The 21,238-nt window shown below is 48.4% G+C and overlaps 1 protein-coding gene across 9 annotated transcripts in view; it reads right to left on the reverse strand.

Annotated features, from left to right (window-relative positions):
• Window positions 1-21,238, reverse strand: part of RYR1 (ryanodine receptor 1) — a 223,488-nt gene that overhangs the window by 131,089 nt on the left and 71,161 nt on the right. For all 9 annotated transcript variants that reach the window (XM_081868598.1, XM_081868604.1, XM_081868605.1 and 6 more), the window contains exons 13-26: window positions 20,697-20,883; window positions 19,453-19,588; window positions 17,951-18,046; window positions 17,210-17,328; window positions 16,255-16,388; window positions 14,586-14,827; window positions 11,403-11,595; window positions 9,538-9,754; window positions 8,429-8,533; window positions 8,126-8,229; window positions 6,543-6,626; window positions 4,496-4,655; window positions 2,880-3,027; window positions 1,796-1,998 (exon numbers count right to left, since the gene is read on the reverse strand). In XM_081868598.1, coding sequence (XP_081724724.1) covers window positions 1,796-1,998; window positions 2,880-3,027; window positions 4,496-4,655; window positions 6,543-6,626; window positions 8,126-8,229; window positions 8,429-8,533; window positions 9,538-9,754; window positions 11,403-11,595; window positions 14,586-14,827; window positions 16,255-16,388; window positions 17,210-17,328; window positions 17,951-18,046; window positions 19,453-19,588; window positions 20,697-20,883 — 2,128 coding nt within the window. The remainder of the gene's footprint in view (window positions 1-1,795; window positions 1,999-2,879; window positions 3,028-4,495; window positions 4,656-6,542; window positions 6,627-8,125; window positions 8,230-8,428; window positions 8,534-9,537; window positions 9,755-11,402; window positions 11,596-14,585; window positions 14,828-16,254; window positions 16,389-17,209; window positions 17,329-17,950; window positions 18,047-19,452; window positions 19,589-20,696; window positions 20,884-21,238) is intronic.

Below are 21,238 nucleotides of genomic sequence, written 5' to 3' on the forward strand. Positions count from 1 at the left end.
GCCTAGCGGGGTCCACCCCCCAGGATGAGGGGGGGTGCAGCCACAGCTGTCAACTTACAGATTTAAAAATAAGGGACCAGCAGCCTCGAAGAAAGGGATTTTGCTGCGTGCAAATGGCTTTAGATACCTATTAGGTCCATAAATTACCATATAGCATATATTCAACACGGGAAAAAAGCAACAATTTGTTGTTGACAAAGGACAGCTGGACATAGAAAGGGGCCCATTACCTTCAGTAGCTTATTTAAGGGACATCATCAATAAGGGACAGCAGTGGGACATGGAACTGGGATAAAGGACTGTCCCGCCAAATAAGGGACGCTTGACAGCTATGGGCATAGCATACATTTAAAGAGCTCCGACAGCACTTTTAAACAGTCGTCACGGCTTCCCCCAAGGTATTCTGGGACCTGCCATTTGTTAAGACCCTGAACGGCAACTTAAGGTAGCATTTGGGAGAGACCCAAATTCTGGAGGGCTGTTGCCTGTCAGTGCGGACAACAGTGAACTAAATGGGGGAATAGTCTTACTTGGACCATGTCTGACACACATTTAAAAAACACATGATACAACTTTAAACAGTTATGGCTTCCCCCTAAAGAATTCTGGGAGCTAAGGGTGTGGAGAGTTGTTGGAAAACCCCGTTCACCTCAAAGAGCAGGGGTCAGCAAACTTTTTCAGTAGGGGGCTGGTCCACTGTCCCTCAGACCTTGTGGGGGGGCCGGACTATATTTTTTGGGGGGGAAATGAATGAATTCCTATGCCCCACAAATAACCCAGAGATGCATTTTAAATAAAAGGACACGTTCTACTCATGTGAAAACACCAGGCAGGCCCTACAAATAACCCAGAGATGCATTTTGAAGAAAAGGACACATTCTACTCATGTAAAAACACACTGATTCCTGCATTGTCCAGGGGCTGGATTTAGAAGGCAGTTGGGTCAGATCTGGCCCCCGGGCCTTAGTTTGTCAAAGAGCCACAATTTCCAGAGCGTTTTAACCACCAGTCGCTCTTCCAAGGAGCTCCAGAAAACGTACGGTACCTCTGAGAGAATAGGGAGCCTCTTAATAACTCTCAGCGCCTCTAACAAACTACAGCTCCCATAATTCTTTGGGCGAAGTCATGACTGTTTTTTTTTAAAAAAGTAATATTTATTAAAGTTTCCACAAGAAAAAAGTTACAAAAATGATAAAAAGAAACACAAAAAATACAAACACTAGAAAAAACAACAATTAAAAACAAATCCCTCTTTCTATATCTTACAGTTCATTTACTTATTTTCATGACTTCCTCACACCTCCCTTTTTTGTATTCCAATTCAAATAGTTAGTTCAGCAAATCCATACCCTCTCTGTTTTCTCTTAGTTCTTTGTCTTCACATATTATAATTTCGAATTTTCATCTAATATCAATCCATTTTTACATATTCCTTTTAACCTTATTGCTAAGACCACTTCGTTTCGTTCCAACATCATTTTAGCATTCAATAATTTTACAGTGTTTCTGTAAATAATCTTCCAATCTTCTTCCACCAACTCTTCTCCCTGGTCTCGGATTCTGCCAGTCATTTCCGCCAATTCCATATAGTCCATTACTTTCATCTGCCATTCTTCCAGGGTGGGTAGATCATGTGTCTTCCAATATGACTGTTTAAAGCACCACAGTGGGGTGGACTAGAGGACCCCTGGGGTCCCTCCCAACGCTACAATCCTACGATTCTATTCTAAAGTGGCATCACAGAGCTTTAGACGTATGGTGCAAATGGGGCCGTAGTTCATCCCCTCTGACTCACCCGGTGTCCGTTGAAAACGTAGGAAAGCTCATCCGCTCCCAGTTCCACGTCGGGCCGCACGTTGGGTCGTGCCCACCCTACTCGCATCTCTCCCATTGTGACGGCCTCAAATTCAAAGTACCATTTGCCTGATTTCACTGCGTAGAACTGTTCGGCGCGGAAAATGCGGACCTTCTCTGATCGGCCCTTGGTCAGCTCCTGACCTGTTGAGGAGGCCCAGGAAGAAGTGAGGACATAAAATGGTGATGTTGCCTACTAACAGATCTACAGGCTCTGGCACCCTGTTCTGTTCACTCTCCTCTAGGCAGAGAGCCCGGTCACACATTCAGATGGATCACGTAGCCCTGAGTATCTGAGATTGTACAACTCCAGGCTGCAGATGGGAGTCCAGATTGTTCTCCCTGACATCAGAACTTCCCCATATTTGGAATACGAGCATGTCAGGGACAAGATTTTAGCTTAAACTTGTTTTTGCGTGCCAGCTTTCTGCAAGCAGAAAGGCAATGCAGGTAGAAAACTAGAATGCCAGGAAGAAAGCCGAGTTAGAATTCCTCCTCTTTAAATTTGGGGGTTTTGTGCATAAGGAGGTTTAAAAAGAAATACAGGGAAAGCAAACCTGCAACTCCACTCTTCTGCAGTCTCAGGTAGCACATTCTGCTACATTTATTTATTTGAAATACGATCTTAAAACATTCTAAACCTTTGCCTTTGCAGCTCAAATGCGCCTCCCCCAGAGATTGCTTATAATATCCCTGCAATAAATAAATAGAAGCAGCTTCATACTAGTTCATCAATGGCCCAGGCAACTAAAACCATCTAAAGCTGTCATTGAAAATAGAGGAGAGGTGGCGTCAAACAAATAATTCTGGAAGGGTTTTCGGTAAACGAGGCACCACCACCCAAAAGGCTCTGCCCCCAGCCACCAACCACCTAGGCTCCAAAGGCACCGAGAGCACAGCTTTCGATAACTGTCTCATTAGCCAGACAGGCCTGTGTGCCTCTCCTAGCTGTACTGCCTGCTCTTATGAGCTCTCCCTCTAAGACTGGCAGAAGAGCAAACTCAGGGGAACAGAAGAACGCTCACTGGCTTCCTGGTCCGGTGGTTCGATGTTGTATCCATAGCCGATGAGGGTGCGGACTGCTTCGCGCAGGCTGTCCCGGTTCGTTTTCTTAGTTCTCTCATCTAGCAGGCTGTAGGGCACCAGGCGGGGGTTCCGTTTGTTTTTGATGTCCTAAGAAGGCCACAGCAGAAAACACACCCATAAGACAGGCCTGTTTCCCAAAACCACACCTACCTGTCCATCAGCTGGCATCCGCAGGTGATGTCAACTGACAGGTGGGTGAAGGCAGGGCTCAATCCTGCCGGGTGCTGCTTCGCTGGTGCAGGGAACTTGCTGGTGAAACAGACCCCTCTCCCACCCCACAGGTCAACTTTGATGGGTGGACTGGATCGCACACCTATTAGTCACCTGACGTCACCATGACGTCAGAGGACAGGCAGGAAAGTTGGATGGGTGGAGAAAACCATCTGGCCCACTGAGCCAAGAAGGTTTCCCATCCCTGGTATGCTCCACACAACATAAACACAGGTATCCTTTATGTTGAACAAAGTATGCAAGACTAGAAAAGTGGAAGGAGCAAAACAGAGGACTCAGGAATCCTGGCTCACAGCTTCTCTTTCTGGCTTAAGTCAGAACATCTGACTCCTGTGACAAAATGACCATTACATTTTTCTTTTTCTTTTTTCTTTTTAATTTATACCCCGCCCTCCCTGGCCAGAGCCGGGCTCAGGGCAGCTAACACCAGTAAAATTACAATAAAAACATAATAGGGGAGGGGGGAAAACCAATTTAAAATTCAGGTTAAAAATGAAATTTAAAATGCAGCCTCATTTTAATAATAGCCCATAGATCAATACCATAAGGGGAGGGAAACATAAGGGTCAGACTGAGTCCAAACCAAAGGCCAGGCGGAACAGCTCTGTCTTGCAGGCCCTGCGGAAAGATGTCAAGTCCCGCAGGGCCCTAGTCTCTTGGGACAGAGCGTTCCATCAAGTTGGGGCCAGTACTGAAAAGGCCCTGGCCCTAGTTGAGACCAATCTAACCACCTTGCGACCTGGGACCTCCAAAATGTTGTCATTTGTGGACCTTAAGGTCCTCCGTGGGGCATACCAGGAAAGGCGGTCCCGTAGGTACGTGGGTCCTAGGCCGCATAGGGCTTTAAAGGTCAAAACCAGCACCTTAAACCTGGCCCTGTTCTCCACCGGGAGCCAGTGCCGTTGGTAAAGCACTGGATGAATGTGATCCCGCGGCATTCTGCACCCGCCAGAGTTTCTGGGTCAGCTTCAAGGCGTAGAGCGAGTTACAATAATCAAGCCTGGAGGTGACCGTCGCATGGATCACTGTGGCCAGATCAGGGCGAGAAAGGTAAGGGACCAGCTGCTTAATACGGCGGAGATGGAAAAATGCCACCTTTGCTGTGGCTGCAACCTGCTCCTCCATAGAAAGGGAGGCGTCGAAGGTTACACCCAAGCTCTTGACAGAAGGCACTGGCACTAATTGAGCCCCTGCAAGAGATGGGAGTTGGCTACCTCTGGTTTAACTTTAAGCTTTCCTTCCTCCCCCGTCACCTAGAACCCTGCCATATTCTGGGTTGTAGCCTTTGCTAAGCATCACTCTCATGCCAACTGGTATACCATACCTGCACAACGCTATAGGTCCAGCCCTGTTGGACACGATCTCTTGCCCAGACATTGTGCCCATTCTCTGCTAGTTTGTCCACCAGGGTGTTCTGGGCCGGAGTTAACTTGATGTGGTTGAGATCCAGCGGCGCTGGTTTGTAGCCATTGGACATCATGTACCTGTCATGAGGATCAAAGCAGGGCTTTAGAGAAAGGCGAACGCCCCCCCCCCCAGCCTTTCTTTCCACCTGTTCACAGACACTGAGCTATTTGGGACACCATTCCCCTCGCCTTCACCAGCTCATTTGCCCATCCGGACAAATAAACAATTCTGTATCTGCTTGGTGGGGAAACAGGCCAGCAAATCAACTGCCCCGTCTCCAATGGTAAGCCAACATTGCGTAGCCAGGGCTGCAATTCATAATTCTGCACCAAGCACTCCCACCAAAGCCAGTTCTTTGCACGTTTGTGTTCTTCATCAGCCTGGATGGTAAACAGAGCAAAGGGGTGGGCAGCTGGCAAAAGCCGCAAGGCTGCATTTTGTAACACTATTAAGGCAGAACAGACTCTGTCTGTAGGTATCAGGTAGCACCAAGAACTAGTCTTTCATATATTTTACGTGCTGGGATTATTAATGTATCTGGAAGACTTTGTATTGTTTAAACTTATGCCAATGAAAGGCAACAACACAGTACTGGGAAGGAGTCTCTTAGCAATTTTTAACTGGAGATGCCAGGGATCAAAACTGTACATAACTTGACCCTCTAAAGATGGGGTGGTGGACATGAAGTTGGGTGGTTTTACAAAAGGATTGGATAAATTCACAGAGCGTAAGTGGCATCTAGGCACAATGGCTATCTTCTACGGCCACTGTTGGAGGCAGCAATGTCTGAATACAAGTTTCTGGGAATCATAATCATCATCATAATAATTTATTTATACCCCTCCCATCTGGCTGGGTTTCCCCAGCCACTCTGGGCGGCTTCCTACGAAGTATTAAAATACAGTGGTCTGTTAAACATTAACAGCTTCCCTAAACAGGGCTGCCTTCAGATGTCTTCTAAAAGTCTGGTAGTTCTTCTCTTTGACATCTGACAGGAGGGCGTTCCACAGGGCAGGTGCCACTACTGAGAAGGCCCTCTGCCTGGTTCCCTGTAACTTGGCTTCTCTCAGTGAGGGAACTGCCAGAAGGCCCTCGGCGCTGGACCTCAGTGTCCGGGCAGAACAATGGGGGTGGAGACGCTCCTTCAGGTATACTGGGCTGAGGCCGTTTAGGGATTTAAAGGTCAGCACCAACACTTTGAATTGTGCTCGGAAACGTACTGGGAGCCAATGTAGATCTCTCAGGACCGGTGTTATGTGGTCTCGGCGGCTGCTCCCAGTCACCAGTCTAGCTGCCTCATTCTGGATTAGTTGCAGTTTTAGGGTCACCTTCAAAGGTAGCCCCACATAGAGCACATTGCAGTAGTCCGAGCGGGAGATAACCAGAGCATGCACCACTCTGGCGAGACAGTCCGCGGTCAGGTAGGGTCTTAGCCTGCGTACCAGATGGAGCTGGCAGACAGCTGCCCTGGACACAGAACTGACCTGCGCCTCCATGGACAACGGTGAGTCCAAAATGACTCCCACCTGGTCCCTCAGGGGCACAGTTACCCCATTCAGGAGCAGGGTATCCCCCACACCAGCCCACCCCCTGTCCCCCAAAACAGTACTTCTGTCTTGTCAGGATTCAACCTCAATCTGTTAGCCGCCATCCATCCTCCAACCGCCCTCCAACAAGAGGGCTTTCCATGGGCAACTGGTTGGCCGCTGTGGGAACAGGCTGCTAAACTAAATGGGTGACTGGCCCAATCTTCTCCAGTCAGATGGGTGGGGTACAAATGATAAAATCATTGTTGTTGTTGTTATTCTCTTATGTAAGCAGAACATGTGCTCATCACTGAGCTACAGACCCTTCCAAATGTCAGAGGGGCGATCGAAGGTAACCTTGCCAGCAAACCAACACACACACATGTATTTAGAGCTATACTTTGGCCTCTGCCTGGAGGCAGCGACCAGCCCACCTACGTTTTGGGGAGCTTTGTCTTCTTGAGGTTCTCTTCAGCTTTCTCATCTGCCATCCCCACATGGCAGCCCAGAGCTAGCAAGGTCCTGCAGGGGACAGAGCAAGGGTTAAACAAACTCTGCTGTGTCCTTACCAGCCACATTCCTTTCCACCTCTCATCTCAGTCAGCAACCCTGAATCAGTGACGGCTGATTTTCAGTTTCACGGGGAATTCAAAGCGAAAGAGACTACTGAATCAGAGTTCAATTTACCGGCCGTACCATCTGTCAAATACGAAGCTGGTATGTGTGTGTGTGTGTATAGAAAGCTGGGTTCGTGATAGGGACAGAATGATCTGTCAGCTTTCGTTCTCTCAGCTTCTCATTTTCCCAGTCTTAAATTCCATTCCCCACATTGCCATTTCTTTTAAAAAACCACAGTCATGAAAATTCATCAGCGCTCCAGTGTAAATTTCACCTGATAAACACGCTCTTATATGCAGTCTTGACTAAGGTGCACATTTCTGCAAGCCGTTTTCCCGTAATGAAATGCAGCCTTGTGTGTTATTTTCACCAACACCTTTGTTTTTATGCACGCTCTAATGCACACATTTTTGTAACCCAAGGGACTGCAGCCTTCTACAGAGAACAGGTTTCCCACCTCTGCTCTAAGACATATCCTCTGTTTTTCTATGTTTTTCTCAGTTCCTCTCTGTTTCCTTTTCTGGTCCCTGACACTGCCAGGACCGTTTTTCCATTGCCAACAGCATGGGTAGGCAAACTAAGGCCCGGGGGCCGGATCCAGCCCAATAGCCTTCTAAATCTGGCCCATGGACAGTCCGGGAATCAGCGTGTTTTTACATGAGTAGAATGTGTGATTTAATTTAAAATGCATCTCTGGGTTATTTGTGGGCCGCCTGGTGTTTTTATATACAGTGGTACCTCGGGTTAAGAACTTAATTCGTTCTGGAAGTCCGTTCTTAACCTGAAACTGTTCTTAACCTGAAGCACCACTTTAGCTAATGGGGCCTCCCGCTGCCACCGCACCACTGGAGCCCGATTTCTGTTCTCATCCTGAAGCAAAGTTCTTAACCCGAGGTACTATTTCTGGGTTTGCGGAGTCTGTAACCTGAAGCATCTGTAACCTGAAGCGTATGTAACCCAAGGTACCACTGCATCTAATAATAATAATAATAATAATAATAATAATAATAATAATAATGCTGGGAATTGTAGCTCCATGAGGGGTAAACTACATTTCCATGACTCTTTTAGAGAAGTCATGTGCTTTAAAGGTAAGGTGTAGATGAAGCATCTGTAACCCGAGGTACCACTGTAGTAGAATGTGTCCTTTTATTTAAAATGCATCTCTGGGTAATTTGTGGGGCATAGGAATTTCTTCACATTTTCCCCTTCAAAATATAGTCCGGCCCCCCACAAGGTCTGCGGGACAGTGGACCAGCCCCCTGCTGAAAAAGTTTGCTGACCCCTGGCCTGCTGTTTTATCCTGCCCCCTGACCTACACATATAGAATGGATACCGACCCCCCACCCCACCCAAAAGGCTGACCCACTTAAATTGAGCTTGCTTCTCCACCACCAACTCACTTGAGTGTCTCTCCCGACATCTGCAGGTTGTAATTGCGTTCTGGTTCGGGCAGGCTGTGGAAATCCAGCAAACATGGGTGCAAGCGCTTGTTGTCATCCCGGATCTGAAAAGGGGGCAGAGGCATGGGATGTTATTCAATTACCCCTGTCCTCCCTCACTTGCCACGACTAAAGGTTCAGAGGCCCAACTCAAGCTTGTTTCAGGTGAGTTGGGGGAGAAGGAAACGGCAGCTTCCCAACCTATATATTAATTGGGGGTGGGGTGGGGAACAGGAGTCCCATTGGTGGGCACCGAACACTCACGGGGCCATATGTCCACCCTTGCTCGATGCGAGTCAAAGCCCAAAGTTCATGGATGTTCTCTGCCAGTTTCTCCCGAATCCGCTCAAGATGGGGGGGCAGTACAATCTGCAGAAAAGGAAAAGAGGAAAGTTAGCATGGAGATGAGGCACAGGTGTGATTCCTAACTACCTATATTTCCCCAGTAGTGATGTATGGAAGTGAGAGCGTGACCATAAAGAAGGCTGATCGCCGAAGAATGGATGCTTTTGAATTATGGTGCTGGAGGAGACTCTTGAGAGTCCCATGGACTGCAAGAAAATCAAACCTCTCCATTCTGAAGGAAATCAGCCCTGAGTGCTCACTGGAAGGACAGATCCTGAAGCTGAGGCTCCAAGACTTTGGCCACCTCATGAGAAGAGAAGACTCCCTGGAAAAGACCCTGATGTTGGGAAAGATGGAGGGCACAAGGAGAAGGGGACGACAGAGGACGAGATGGTGGGACAGTGTTCTCGAAGCTACCAGCATGAGTTTGACCAAACTGCGGGAGGCAGTGGAAGACAGGAGGGCCTGGCGTGCTCTGGTCCAAGGGATCACGAAGAGTCGGACATGACTAAACGACTAAACAACAACAACTACCTATATAAAGGGATGCGGGTGGCACTGTGGGCTAAACCACAGAGCCTAGGGCTTGCCGATCAGAAGGTCGGCGGTTTGAATCCCCACAACGGGGTGAGCTCCCATTGCTCGGTCCCAGCTCCTGCCAACCTAGCAGTTCGAAAGCACGAAGTGCAAGTAGATAAATAGGTACCACTCCGGCAGAAAGCTAAACGGCGTTTCTGGGCGCTGCTCTGGTTCACCAGAAGCGGCTTAGTCATGCTGGCCACATGACCCGGAAGCTGTACGCCGGCTCCCTCGGCCAATAAAGTGAGATGAGTGCGGCAACCCCAGAGTCGTCTGTGACTGGACCTAAGAGTCAGGGGTCCCTTTACCTTTACCTTTTAACTACCTATATAGCCCAGCCTTTGGCAAACCTGGCAACTGCTTGCCCAGAAATCCCTCGGCTTTTGGGCTGGCCAAGTTCAACCTGACCCCACCACCTCCCCACACTTTGCTCCCCTGATCCTCTTTACCTGGATGGTATCCACGGGGTATGGTGTGAAGGAAGTGTGGGACAAGGACTGCGTGGGTCCCAGAAGGTTCCGGAAGCCGTTGAAGTCATGCTTATACTCCTTGATGGGCTCCACGCGCATCTTGTCACGTGGCAGGAGGGCCTCGTAGCAGGGGGCGTAGCCCGGTGGGGGCAGGAACTTGAAGTCCCCATGGCGTCCCCCCAGGAGGAACCTCACCCTGGCGGGGGGGGGGGGCAAAAGAGAGAGAGTTGGACACTGTCCCCCTTAAGGAAAGAACCTACTGTTAATTTTAAAAAAAATAAATTATTATTATTAAATTTTATTTATCATTATTACAAAGCACCAGCAAAATACATACAAATACATACATACGTATATTTTTCAGATAAACACACATATATAAAAAAGAACCAAAAAGAAAAAAAGGAAGCAAAGGAAAACGAAAAAATAAGAAGAGAAATTGGAAGAAAAATAAAAATTGGAAGAATCTCTTCCAAATTTATTCTACAAATATCTCAATAATAAAATTTCATTGACTGACTTCCATTGCTTACACTGCACTTCCTATATACATTTTAAGCAAATTTGTATCTGTTATTCCGTATTTTCCCTGTACAATCTCATACAAATATTCTAATTTCCTAAATCTATTCTAAACACAACCAATACCTTACACTTAATCATTGTCTACATAAATAATCATTTAAACATTTCCATTGTTTCTGGATTATATTTTTTGGGGTTTTTTCTTATCAAATCAGTCAGCTTTGCTATTTCCAAGTATTCGCATAATTTATCCAGCCATTCTTCTTTGGTTGGAATGTAATTCCCTTAAGGAAAGAACCCACTGTTTAAAGGTCTTTGGGTGGAAAAGCAGGCTAGAAATATTAGCATTGTCCCGCCTATGGGCCGAACAACAGAACTCCGCCCCTGCTGCCCCGCCCCTATTCTCACAGGCCTTGATTGGCTCAGAACCTCACTCCAGTTTTCTGAACGGCCGTGATGGGCTCTTTGACAAAGCAACTTTCCAGGGGCCGCATGGAGTGGTGGAGGGGGCCAGAGGCAACAATTGGGAAGATATTACCGCTCCTGGTGGTTTCCTTTGCTGTTGTGTTTATGGCTTTTCTCTTCAAAAATTATATTCTAAACAGAATATGAAGTAGCAATATAGACAGTACTAACTGTAATCTAAGGGACGCGGGTGGTGCTGTGGGTTAAACCACTGAGCCTAGGACTTGCCGATCAGAAGGTTGGCGGTTCGAATCCCTGCGACGGGGTGAGCTCCCGTTGCTCGGTCCCTGCTCCTACCAACCTAGCAGTTCGAAAGCACATCAAAGTGCAAGTAGATAAATAGGTACTGCTCCGGCAGGAAGGTAAACGGCATTTCCGTGCACTGCTCTGGTTAGCCAGAAGCGCCTTAGTCATGCTGGCCACATGACCCGGAAGCTGTACGCCGGCTCCCTCGGCCAATAAAGCAAGATGAGCGCCGCAACCCCAGAGTCGGTCACGACTGGACCTAATGGGGCCAGTCCAAACACTCACTCGTCCGGCTCCTGCTACCCCCAAATTTTCTCTTCTCTAGATCTAAAGCGATGTGGCTCTCCTATTCGGATTTTCAAAGCACAGGGAACCTTCCGATTTTGGGAGGAGAAATCGTGCGATGACAGGAGTTGGAGAAGAACGCCACAGGGGTGAGGGGGAAATTAAAAGGGAGGCACGCAGAGTTTGCAATCTGCATCAAGGCAAGGTGTGGACAGCCCCTAAAATGAATTCTCCTCCTAACAGAATGTTGACTCGATGGGAATTATTCCTCTTCCTTAGTAGGTGAGCACAGGTCTGGGCCTGATCCTCATTTTCGTGCTTACTTGATGCCAGCAGAGAAGCTGACCACAGGGAAGAAGAGGCCGTCCAGGTTGAAGTTCTCAAACATGCCCTGGACGGGGAAACCATTGATACGGAAGGAGATACTGGGCACGCTCAGATCGAGGCAGCAGCTCACCACATCGTCCGCCCCCAAGGTGTGCTGGCCGGGGGAGGTCACGGCCCGAGCCACGCGGCCTGTGCCAAAGAGAGAGGAATCATCATCATCAACCTTTATTACGGTCCAGAGACCCAACAAATCGTTACAAAGCAATACACAATTCATACAGCCTACCTCCAGGTTAAACAAACATTTCATTCAGAATATAGGATCATTGGTTCTAGCAACCACAGATAAAAACTTGGCCACTGCTAATGTTCTAGCATTTGTCCGGTCTTCCAATAGGAACCTGACATAGTGAGCCTCTGATTTTCCCGGGAAAGGTACCAGGAAGGGTAACATCAGTTCAGCCCTGGCTTGCTCAGATTTTGCACAGTGCAACAAAATATGTTTTATGGAATCGATGTCTTGAGCACACGAGCAAAGTCTGTCCTGGTAGGGAACTCCTCTCAACCTGCCATCCAGCACTGCAGAAGGAAAGATGTTTAGTCTGGCTTTGGTGAAAAGAAGAGAGGAATCACAGAACAGTGGGAATCTCAACTAGATCATACAGGACAACATACATTGAATTCATAACATGCGGGCAATGTTGACATTTCCATTCCACTTTAAGGAACAGGCATGAGATTGTTGCGTGTCACATGTCTGTTCACATTCCAGCACAGCTTGCTGGGAACTTCCGTTTGTGTATAGCTTTTGCTTTTGCTGTTCTCCCCAAGACGACATGAGAGAGAGAGACGACATGTTTCTTTGTTCTGATTTATGTTTAATGAATCTGTAGCTGTAGCATGACTTCATACACCTCACGCCTACTTCTGTGTGCGCAGTACATTCTGCTAATTGCGTGCCCTGGCTTTTGAAGTTCGGGTCGCTGATTTATGTCTGAGCATGGGCCGATGGAAGGAGACATCCGAGCTGGACTTGCCAGCTGGCCTCCCGGCCCCTCTGCATGTCGACAACAAGCCTTCAGCCCAGGACTCCTCTTCACGTTGAACCCCATGGATTCAGTGGAATTAATGAGGACTAGTATCCTCCTGCTACATTTTACCCTCTTGGCCATATAACATTGCTCCTAAGACAAGCTACAGAAGCTCGTCCTTTCCTTGGCAACCATCTGCACCTCCTATGAGAAGGTCCCCTCGCTAATAGGTTATTGTATTTTAGTGTTCTGTTGGAAGCCACCCAGAGTAGCTGGGGAAACCCAGCCAGATGGGTGGGGTATAAATAATAAATAATAATAATAATAATAATAATAATTATTATTATTATTCATGTGCTGCCACCAACTCACGAGTTCTGCAATGCAAGAGATTCTTTGTTGCGATTATATCCCACCTTCCTCCAAGGAGCTCATGGTGGCACAGGTCGTCCTTCTCACCATTTTCACCCTCACAACAACCTTGTGAGGCAGCTGAGGGTGATAGAGGGTGCCAGATGGACCAAGGTCATCCAGATGGACCAAGGTCATCGGTGCGCACCAACCCCTCTCGCTCTCCAGGCTTCAGGAAGACATCCGCAGCCTAGGCAGCCCTGCGGAAGTTCCCGCAGGGCTGTCTAGGCTGTGGATAGCAGCCTGCCTCCCGGCGCGAGGGGCGCCCTGAAGCAGAGCGCCCCTCGCGCCGGGCAGACATCCGCAGCGTGGGGAGCCCTACAGGAGTTCCCCGCAGGGCTCCCCACACTGCGGATAGCAGCCTGCCGCCCGGGGGGCGGGGCGCGCTGGGCACACATCGGCCAGCCCCACAAGCTCGGGGGACAGCAGGGAGGCACAGCGCCGCCATCCCGCTGTTCCTCGACCTGGTTCGGTTTCCCCGACCTGGTTTTTGGGGGGAAATAAAGGAAACAATTTTTTCCTTTATTCCCCCCCCCCCCAAAAAAAAAAACTAGGTGCGTCCTATGGTACGGAGCGTCCTATGGGACAAAAAATATGGTACTTGCAAACCATACTTAGAAGTCCATCTTGACAATAGTAATGACATCTGGAAGGCCATCTCCTCCCCTATAAACCCTCCCGGGTGTTAAGACCAGCAGAGGGAACCTGTTTGGTAGTTCCACCTCCTTGAGAGTTTTAAGGGGTATAGCTTAGGGAGAGGGCCTTCTCTGTGGCAGCCCCTAAGTTGTGAAACTCCCCACAGAGGCACAACTGGCATGTCTGCTATACAGTTTTCAGCAAATGCCAAAGACACACCTCTTTATCCTGGCCGTTTACACCTGAGACATCTGACCCACACTATTCTTGTGACTGTACTCCATTTTAACTGTTTTATATTTTATATTGTTGTGATTTGCCGTGGGACCTGCTGGTGAAGGGGAGGTGACAAATATAGTAATAGTAATACTGTGGTACCTCGGATCAGGACAGCATCTTCAGATTCTCAGATTTTCAAACCTTTACAGTGGTACCTCGGGTTAAGTACTTAATTCGTTCCGGAGGTTCGTACTTAACCTGAAACTGTTCTTAACCTGAAGCACCACTTTAGCTAATGGGGCCTCCAGCTGCCGCCGCACCGCCAGAGCACAATTTCTGTTCTCATCCTGAAGCAAAGTTCTTAACCTGAAGCACTATTTCTGGGTTAGCAGAATGTATAACCTGAAGCATATGTAACCTGAAGCGTATGTAACCCAAGGTACCACTGTAGTAATAAATAACAGCAAAAACATTTCCTCCTTAGAATCAGGGTTTCCCAGACTTGGGTCTCCAGCTGTTTTTGAACTACAACTCCCATGATCCCTCGCTAGCAGGACCAGTGATCGAGAAAGATGGGAATAGTAGATCAAAAACAGCTGGAGACCCAAGTTTGGGAAACTCTGCCTTAGATGCCACAACAGCAACAACAAAACAACAACAACAATTTATTTCCATGCCTCCCATCTAACTGGGTTGCCCCAGCACCACTGGGCGGCTTCCAACAATTATAAAGCCGCAGTAAAAGCATCAAACATAAAAACTTCCCCAATACGGACTGCCTCTATTTGTCTTCTAAATGCCAGGTAGCCATTTATTTCCTTGACATCTGAAGCCTGAATGGCATGTGCAAGGTGTGTGAACCGCCCCACGCAGGTGCCCTACCTGACCACAGGTGCAGGCCGTCGAAGCCAAAGGAGTAGAGGTCGTCCCCGACGCCATTGCCTCCCCAACCTTCCCCGCCTCCGGGGTAAGGGCTGTATCCTTCTGCCATGGCCCAGCCAACCCGCAAATGGGTGGCCTGAGAGGTCACGAAGGGTTCCACGTAATCCACAATCATCTCGTAGTACCACTTCTTGTACTGGGTGGAGCCATCGTGCGTGCCCAGAAAGATGTTGGGGCGCATGCTGTTTAAGAGGGAGGAAGAGCAGGGGAATGAGGAGGGAGGGTGAAGAAAGGAAGGAGGAAAAGGAAATAGCACCCAGACCCAAAGGGAAGAGAAAACCAAAGGACGTGATGGTGATTTGGGGGGGTCTCTCTGATGGCCTTCCTCCGAGTTTAAATTGTTTGATCCCAGTTGAATTCCAAGATCCTAGCTTAAAGGTAAAGGGACTCCTGACGATTAGGTCCAGTTGTGGCTGCCTCTGGGGTTGCGGCGCTCATCTCTCGTTACTGGCCGATGGAGCCGGCGTACAGCTTCTGGGTTCGTGTGTCCAGCATGACTAAGCCGCTTCTGGCGAACCAGAGCAGCGCACGGAAGCTCCGTTTACCTTTCCACCGGAGCGGTACCTATTTATCTACTTGCACTTTGACGTGCTTTCGAACTGCTAGGTTGGCAGGAGCAGGGACCGAGCAATGGGAGCTCACTCCATTGCGGGGATTTGAACCGCCGACCTTCCGATCGGCAAGCCCTAGGCTTTGTGGTTTAGACCACAGCGCCACCTGCGTCCCTTAGATCCTAGGTACGTTAAATTAAAAATTAAAGTTCCGTAAGGCAGATTCTCTGCGAAGGGAAGCATGATCCTGCTATAACAAACTGGCTAAAGTTACACAATTTCTCTTATATGCACCATTTATTATGAAACATTTGCTATCGTGTCCAAGTCAGATTATGCAGAAGGGCAAGGAATCTGAAGCTCTGCTGCTCCCAAGTCTGGGGAAATCTTATTCCACCCCCCTTCTAGCTTCTGAGGGCGATGCCGAACTGACTGAAAACTCAAAACAGATCCCCTGAAATCGTTGGTCTTGATTTACTTAAGCGCACCGATTTCAATGGGTCTACTCCATAATAGGGACGCGGGTGGCGCTGTGGGTTAAACCACAGAGCCTAGGACTTGCCGATCAGAAGGTCGGCGGTTCGAATCCCCGCGACGGAGTGAGCTCCCGTTGCTCGGTCCCTGCTCCTGCCAACCTAGCAGTTCGAAAGCACGTCAAAGTGCAAGTAGATAAATAGGTACTGCTCCGGCAGGAAGGTAAATGGTGTTTCCGTTCACTGCTCTGGTTCGCCAGAAGCGGCTTAGTCATGCTGGCCACATGACCCGGAAGCTGTACGCCGGCTCCCTCGGCCAATAAAGTGAGATGAGCGCCACAACCCCAGAGTCGGCCACGACTGGACCTAATGGTCAGGGGTCCCTTTTTACTCCGTAATATGGCTAACAGTGGATATCATCCTGATATTTCAGCAATCGTTGTCTGCACAACTTTGGAACTGATAAGTACTAGAAACGTAAAGGAAAGTCTAGTTACGTTTCCAAATTTGCATTCTGTACCCCCACCCCACACCAGAAGAATTGTGACACATGTGATGCCTCATTAAAACGGGGAAAGCACCAACCTGGTGACGTAATTGATGAGCTTTGTCTGCAAGAGTAGGTCCCTTCCCGGGAGCAAGTTTTCAGTGATGAGGTTTTGGTTAGAGCGGACGGCCACACCATTGCAGACACACAGAGAGCAGAGGACATCTAGGACCTGCCAAGGGGGCACCAAAATTTATTTATTTCATAAAACTTACATACTGCTTGATTGTAAAAAACAAATCAAAACCCTCAAAGTGGCTTACAAACAATGGAATTATCAGCAAAACAAAACCACCACAGTTAAAAACAACTATTTAAAACATTCAAACAAATAATTAACATTGATGATAAGGAAAAAAACCAGATTAATGAGCCAGGCTCATCCATTTCAATGGGTCTACTCTGAATAGGAGTTAACACTGGACATGATCCAAGTGTGCTACATGTGCCTGTTAGAATTCCTGATCTATGATTGCAGTCATGGGATTTTTGTCTATCACATGACTGTGTATGTTTTGACTCCACAGAGTGGGAAGTGACGGAGACAGGATGTTTGTGTTACTGTGTTCCGTAAAGTGGGACTCTTGTCCTTTGTTCTTTTTCTCTTAAAGAGAGAGGGAGCCATGTTGCCGTGCTCCATGTGTGTTTATATGCAAATAAAGTAGATTAGCCAAAATGCTGAGTTGCTGAGGTCTGTTACGCAAGCTGCGAAGACTCTGCGGATCCCTAAGTGTGCCGGTGTCGGTTGACATTGGTCGCTGTGATGTTCAGGCTGAAGAAAGCTTTTGAAGCTCCCGAATGATTGACCAGGAAAGAGAGAACATGCCGGTCGGGTATGTGTCTCTGCCAGGGTCCTACTCGAGTGTAGGACGAGCTCCTGACAGTGCCCTTCCCGTGGCCTGTGTCCAACATGTTGAAGAGAAGAAAGCTTTCTGCCGACTGACGCTTGTCTGCGAGAAGAGGACTCAGTGGCGCATGTGTGGCTCGACTTACCTTGTGGTTGCGCCCGTGTTTGTCCAAGAGCGAAATGATGGACTTTATGTGGTTCTCCTGGATGATGTTCAGAACTTCAGGGCTTTCAATGAGCACGCAGTATAAAACCTCCAAGATGCCTGCCAGATAAGACCAGGATGGGAGAAAGAGAGAAGGCACATACATGTTATCCTCACAACAACCCTGTGAGGTAGGCTAGACTGAGATTGAAGGACTCGTCAAAGTTCACCTGGGAGCTTCATGGCCAAGTGGGGATGTGAACCTTGGTCTCCAGGTCCTAGTCCAACATTCTGGCCATTACACCACACTGGCCCCCAAGCTAATGGATAATGGTTGATTCCCCATAATTTTAGGGGAATTTTAGGGGAACTATAGCTATACACAAGTCTAAATTGCTTTCAACACTGGGTTATGTTTCCTCTCCAACCATTTCTTTGTTTTAACATGATAGATGATAGATAGATAGATAGATAGATAGATAGATAGATAGATAGATGATAGATAGATAGATATAGATAGAGAGAGGGAGAGAGAGAGAGATAGACAGACAAATAAATAGATAGACAGACAGACACTAGCCTTTCTCAGCCTGCAGTTTTGGATTACTACAACTCCCATCATCCCTGCCAACTGCCTGGGGATGATGGGTATTGTAGTCCAAAACTTCAACAGTGCTCGGGTGGCTTGAAGAAGACTTTAAGATCACGGTATAGGACAGCCCCGACCACCCCATCTGCTCACCAGAGGAGGCCTCCAGTCGATCCAACTTGCTGACCAGCCAGTCCAGGTTGTTGGAGAAAAGGGCACAGTTGGCCCGGTTCCCACGGATCAGTGAAGCTGCGTGGAGGGACACCAAGGCAAAGGGCGTGCATGTTACTATCCGGCTAGTTACCACCACAACATTACGGTCAGGCAATTTAATTTTGCAACCGCGAGATCAGACCAAAGGGCTATTATCTCGTCCAGCATTGGGTCCTCACAATGGCTAACCGGAAGCCCACAAGCAGAGATGATGGATGGAGCAGCCTTCTCTCACTCACTCAAAATCCTTTTACTTTAAATTATGGTTTAAAAGTGACACGCAAACCTGGCAACTGATTCCCCATCTGCATGATACATTTCCATCAGGGTTATACCACTTTAAATAGTCATGCCTTGCCCCAGAGAATCCTGGGAACAGTGGTTTCTTTAGGGTGCCGAGAGCTGTTAGGAGACCACCCCACTATTCCCCTTACAGAGCTCCAGTTTCCAGAGTTGTTTAATGGTCCATCCCATTTCTTAAGTGACTGGTTCCTTAAGAAAAGGGATGAACCGTTAAACCACTCTGGAAACTGAAGATCTGTAAAGGGAATAGTGTAAAGGGAATAATCTCCTAACAACTCGGCTCCCTTAACAAACCACACTCCCCAGGATTCTCTGGGAGCAAGGCATGACTATTTAAAGTGGTATAAAAGGTAAAGGTAAAGGGACCCCTGACCATTAGGTCTAGTTGTGGCCAACTCTGGGGCTGCGGCGCTCATCTCGCTTTATTGGCCGAGGGAGCCGGTGTACAGCTTCCGGGTCATGTGGCCAGCATGACTAAGCCGCTTCTGGAGAACCAGAGCAGCACATGGAAACGCCGTTTAACTTCCTGCCGGAGTGGTATCTATTTATCTACTTGCACTTTGACGTGCGTTTGAACTGCTAGGTTGGCAGGAGCAGGGACTGAGCAACGGGAGCTCACCCCGTTGCGGGGATTCGAACCACCAACCTTCTGATCGGCAAGTCCTAGGCTCTGTGGTTTAACCCACAGCGTCACCCGCGTCCCCTGGTTTTTGCCTACCTCGTAGCAAATCGCCACAACTTTCTGGGTATTGGCGGTTAGGCATTGGTATTGCTCTGTAGATGGAAGAGGGGAGGTAGCGCCAGCACCTGCCCCACATATTGAAGGGTAGTCCGATAAAGGATTCCGGGGGGGGGGGGGCGGCCCTTATTTAGCCCATTAACCTTAATAATTGTGTCATGTGTCATTTTTTCCACTGGGGGTGGGGGTGGGAACTTGCCACGCAAATTCAGGGGCCAGGAAGGGTTGCTTGTGAAACGTGCAATCAAATCCAGACCAAATCAGAACTGGAAATCCATGCTGACCCCCTTCCCTAAAGTTCGCTAGCCACGCGAGAGCACCCTGCAAGCTACAGATCTGTGTCGTGTCAACATGGGCCCAGGTAGCTCTCATCCTGGAGCTCTGCCCTTGGTGTTCATACCGAGAAGCTCATACAGCAGGTTGACAATCTCCTTCCAGGACTCAGCGGCATCCTCGCCAGCGTATTCAGCAAAGTGTGCGGCAGTGCTGTACACGTTGAGGCGGTCAATGCAGTTCAGAACAAGTGTGATCATGCCCTGCGAAAGAAACAGAATAATAATAATAATAATAATAATAATAATAATAATAATAATTTATTATTTATACCCCGCACATCACATCTGACTGGGTCTCCCCAGCCACTCTGGGCGGCTTCCAACCAAATATCAAAAACAATACAGCGTCAGTTACAGATAGGTAGCCGTGTTGGTCTGCCATAGTCAAAACAAAACAAATTCCTTCCAGTAGCACCTTAAAGACCAACTAAGTCAGTTCTAGGTATGAGCTTTCGTGTGCATGCACACTTCTTCAGATACACTGAAACAGAAGTCACCAGACCCTTCTATATAGTGAGAAGGTGGGGAGGGGTATTACTCAGAAGGGTGGTGGGATTGGGTGATTGGCAGATAGCTGTGATGAGCCTGTTGACGACTCTTAACGACTGCAATAGGTCTTACAGGAAAAAGCAAGGGGTGAAAAGGTGAAAAATGGCTTTGTCATGTATAATGAGATAAGAATCCAAGGTCTTTGTTCAGACCAGGTTTCTCCATTGTTTTGAGTTTCAGCGTCAGACATTAAAAACTTCCCTAAACAGGGCCGCCTTGAGGTGTCTTTTAAAAGTAAAATAGTTGTTTATTGTCTTGACATCTGGTGGGAGGGCGTTCCACAGGGCGGGTGCCACCACCGAGAAGGCCCTCTGCCTGGTTCCCTGTAACTTCACATCTCGCAGGGAGGGAACCACCAGAAGGCCCTCGGCGCTGGATCTCAGTGTCCGGGCAGAACGATGGGGGTGGAGACGCTCCTTCGGGTATACTGGACCGAGGCCGTTTAGGACTTTAAAGGTCAGCACCAACATTTTGAATTGTGCTCGGAAATGTACTGGGAGCCAGTGAAGAACTTTCAGGACTGAAATGCCCACAGGACCTGGAGTCTGACCTTAGCAAGCCACACAAGCCCCTGCTGTCTTCACCAGAGGTGGAGAAGCTGTGAGCCTCTCCAAATGCTGTTGGGACTACAGCTTCCATCATTCCTATTGGCCATGCTGGCCGGGGCTGCTGCGAACTGGGAACCCAACATATTGAGGGCACCGGTTTGGCAATGGCTTCACTGAGGCCACCCTCCTAGGCTGAGTCCCCAATTGCTCACCTCTTCCTGGAAGAGGTTCTGCCTGTTTTTGAGGGAACGAAGCTTGGTCTGCTTCTCCTCATGTTGCAGCTCTTCCTCAGGGTGCTGGAAGTAGTTGATCAGGTCCTGCAAGCTGAGAATCATCCCATCGATGGGAAGAGTCACTGGGGTTCCCGACTTGACCTTTCCGCTCAGTGTGTCCAGGCCCCTGGAGAAGGAACGACCAAAGCTGAGATTAGCATTGGATATGAATGGCACAGAGAAGGAGGAATCACACCCCTAAGATGGCCGCAAGTTAATATATTTACTTTGTGGAATGCTCCCCTTAGTGCCAAACCTCTTCAGCTTTGGGTCTTGAAACAGGGCAAGCTGCTAGACCTCATGGCTGCTTAATCAAAGAGAGGAACGGCGGGATAGAAATTCAATAAATAAACCCAGCACTGCAGCTCCTCCTCTTACTAGGCGCTGCTTCTCTTCTCGCCAAACTGACCTCTCTCTTCCCTCCTATTGAAGGAATGGGTTTCCTAAACCCAAAACTGACTGTGCAGGCAGTTTGAAACGGG

Source organism: Podarcis erhardii, assembly GCF_964252035.2.
Source record: "Podarcis erhardii genome assembly, chromosome: 7".
In the NCBI taxonomy this organism is placed as follows: Eukaryota; Metazoa; Chordata; class Lepidosauria; order Squamata; family Lacertidae; genus Podarcis; species Podarcis erhardii.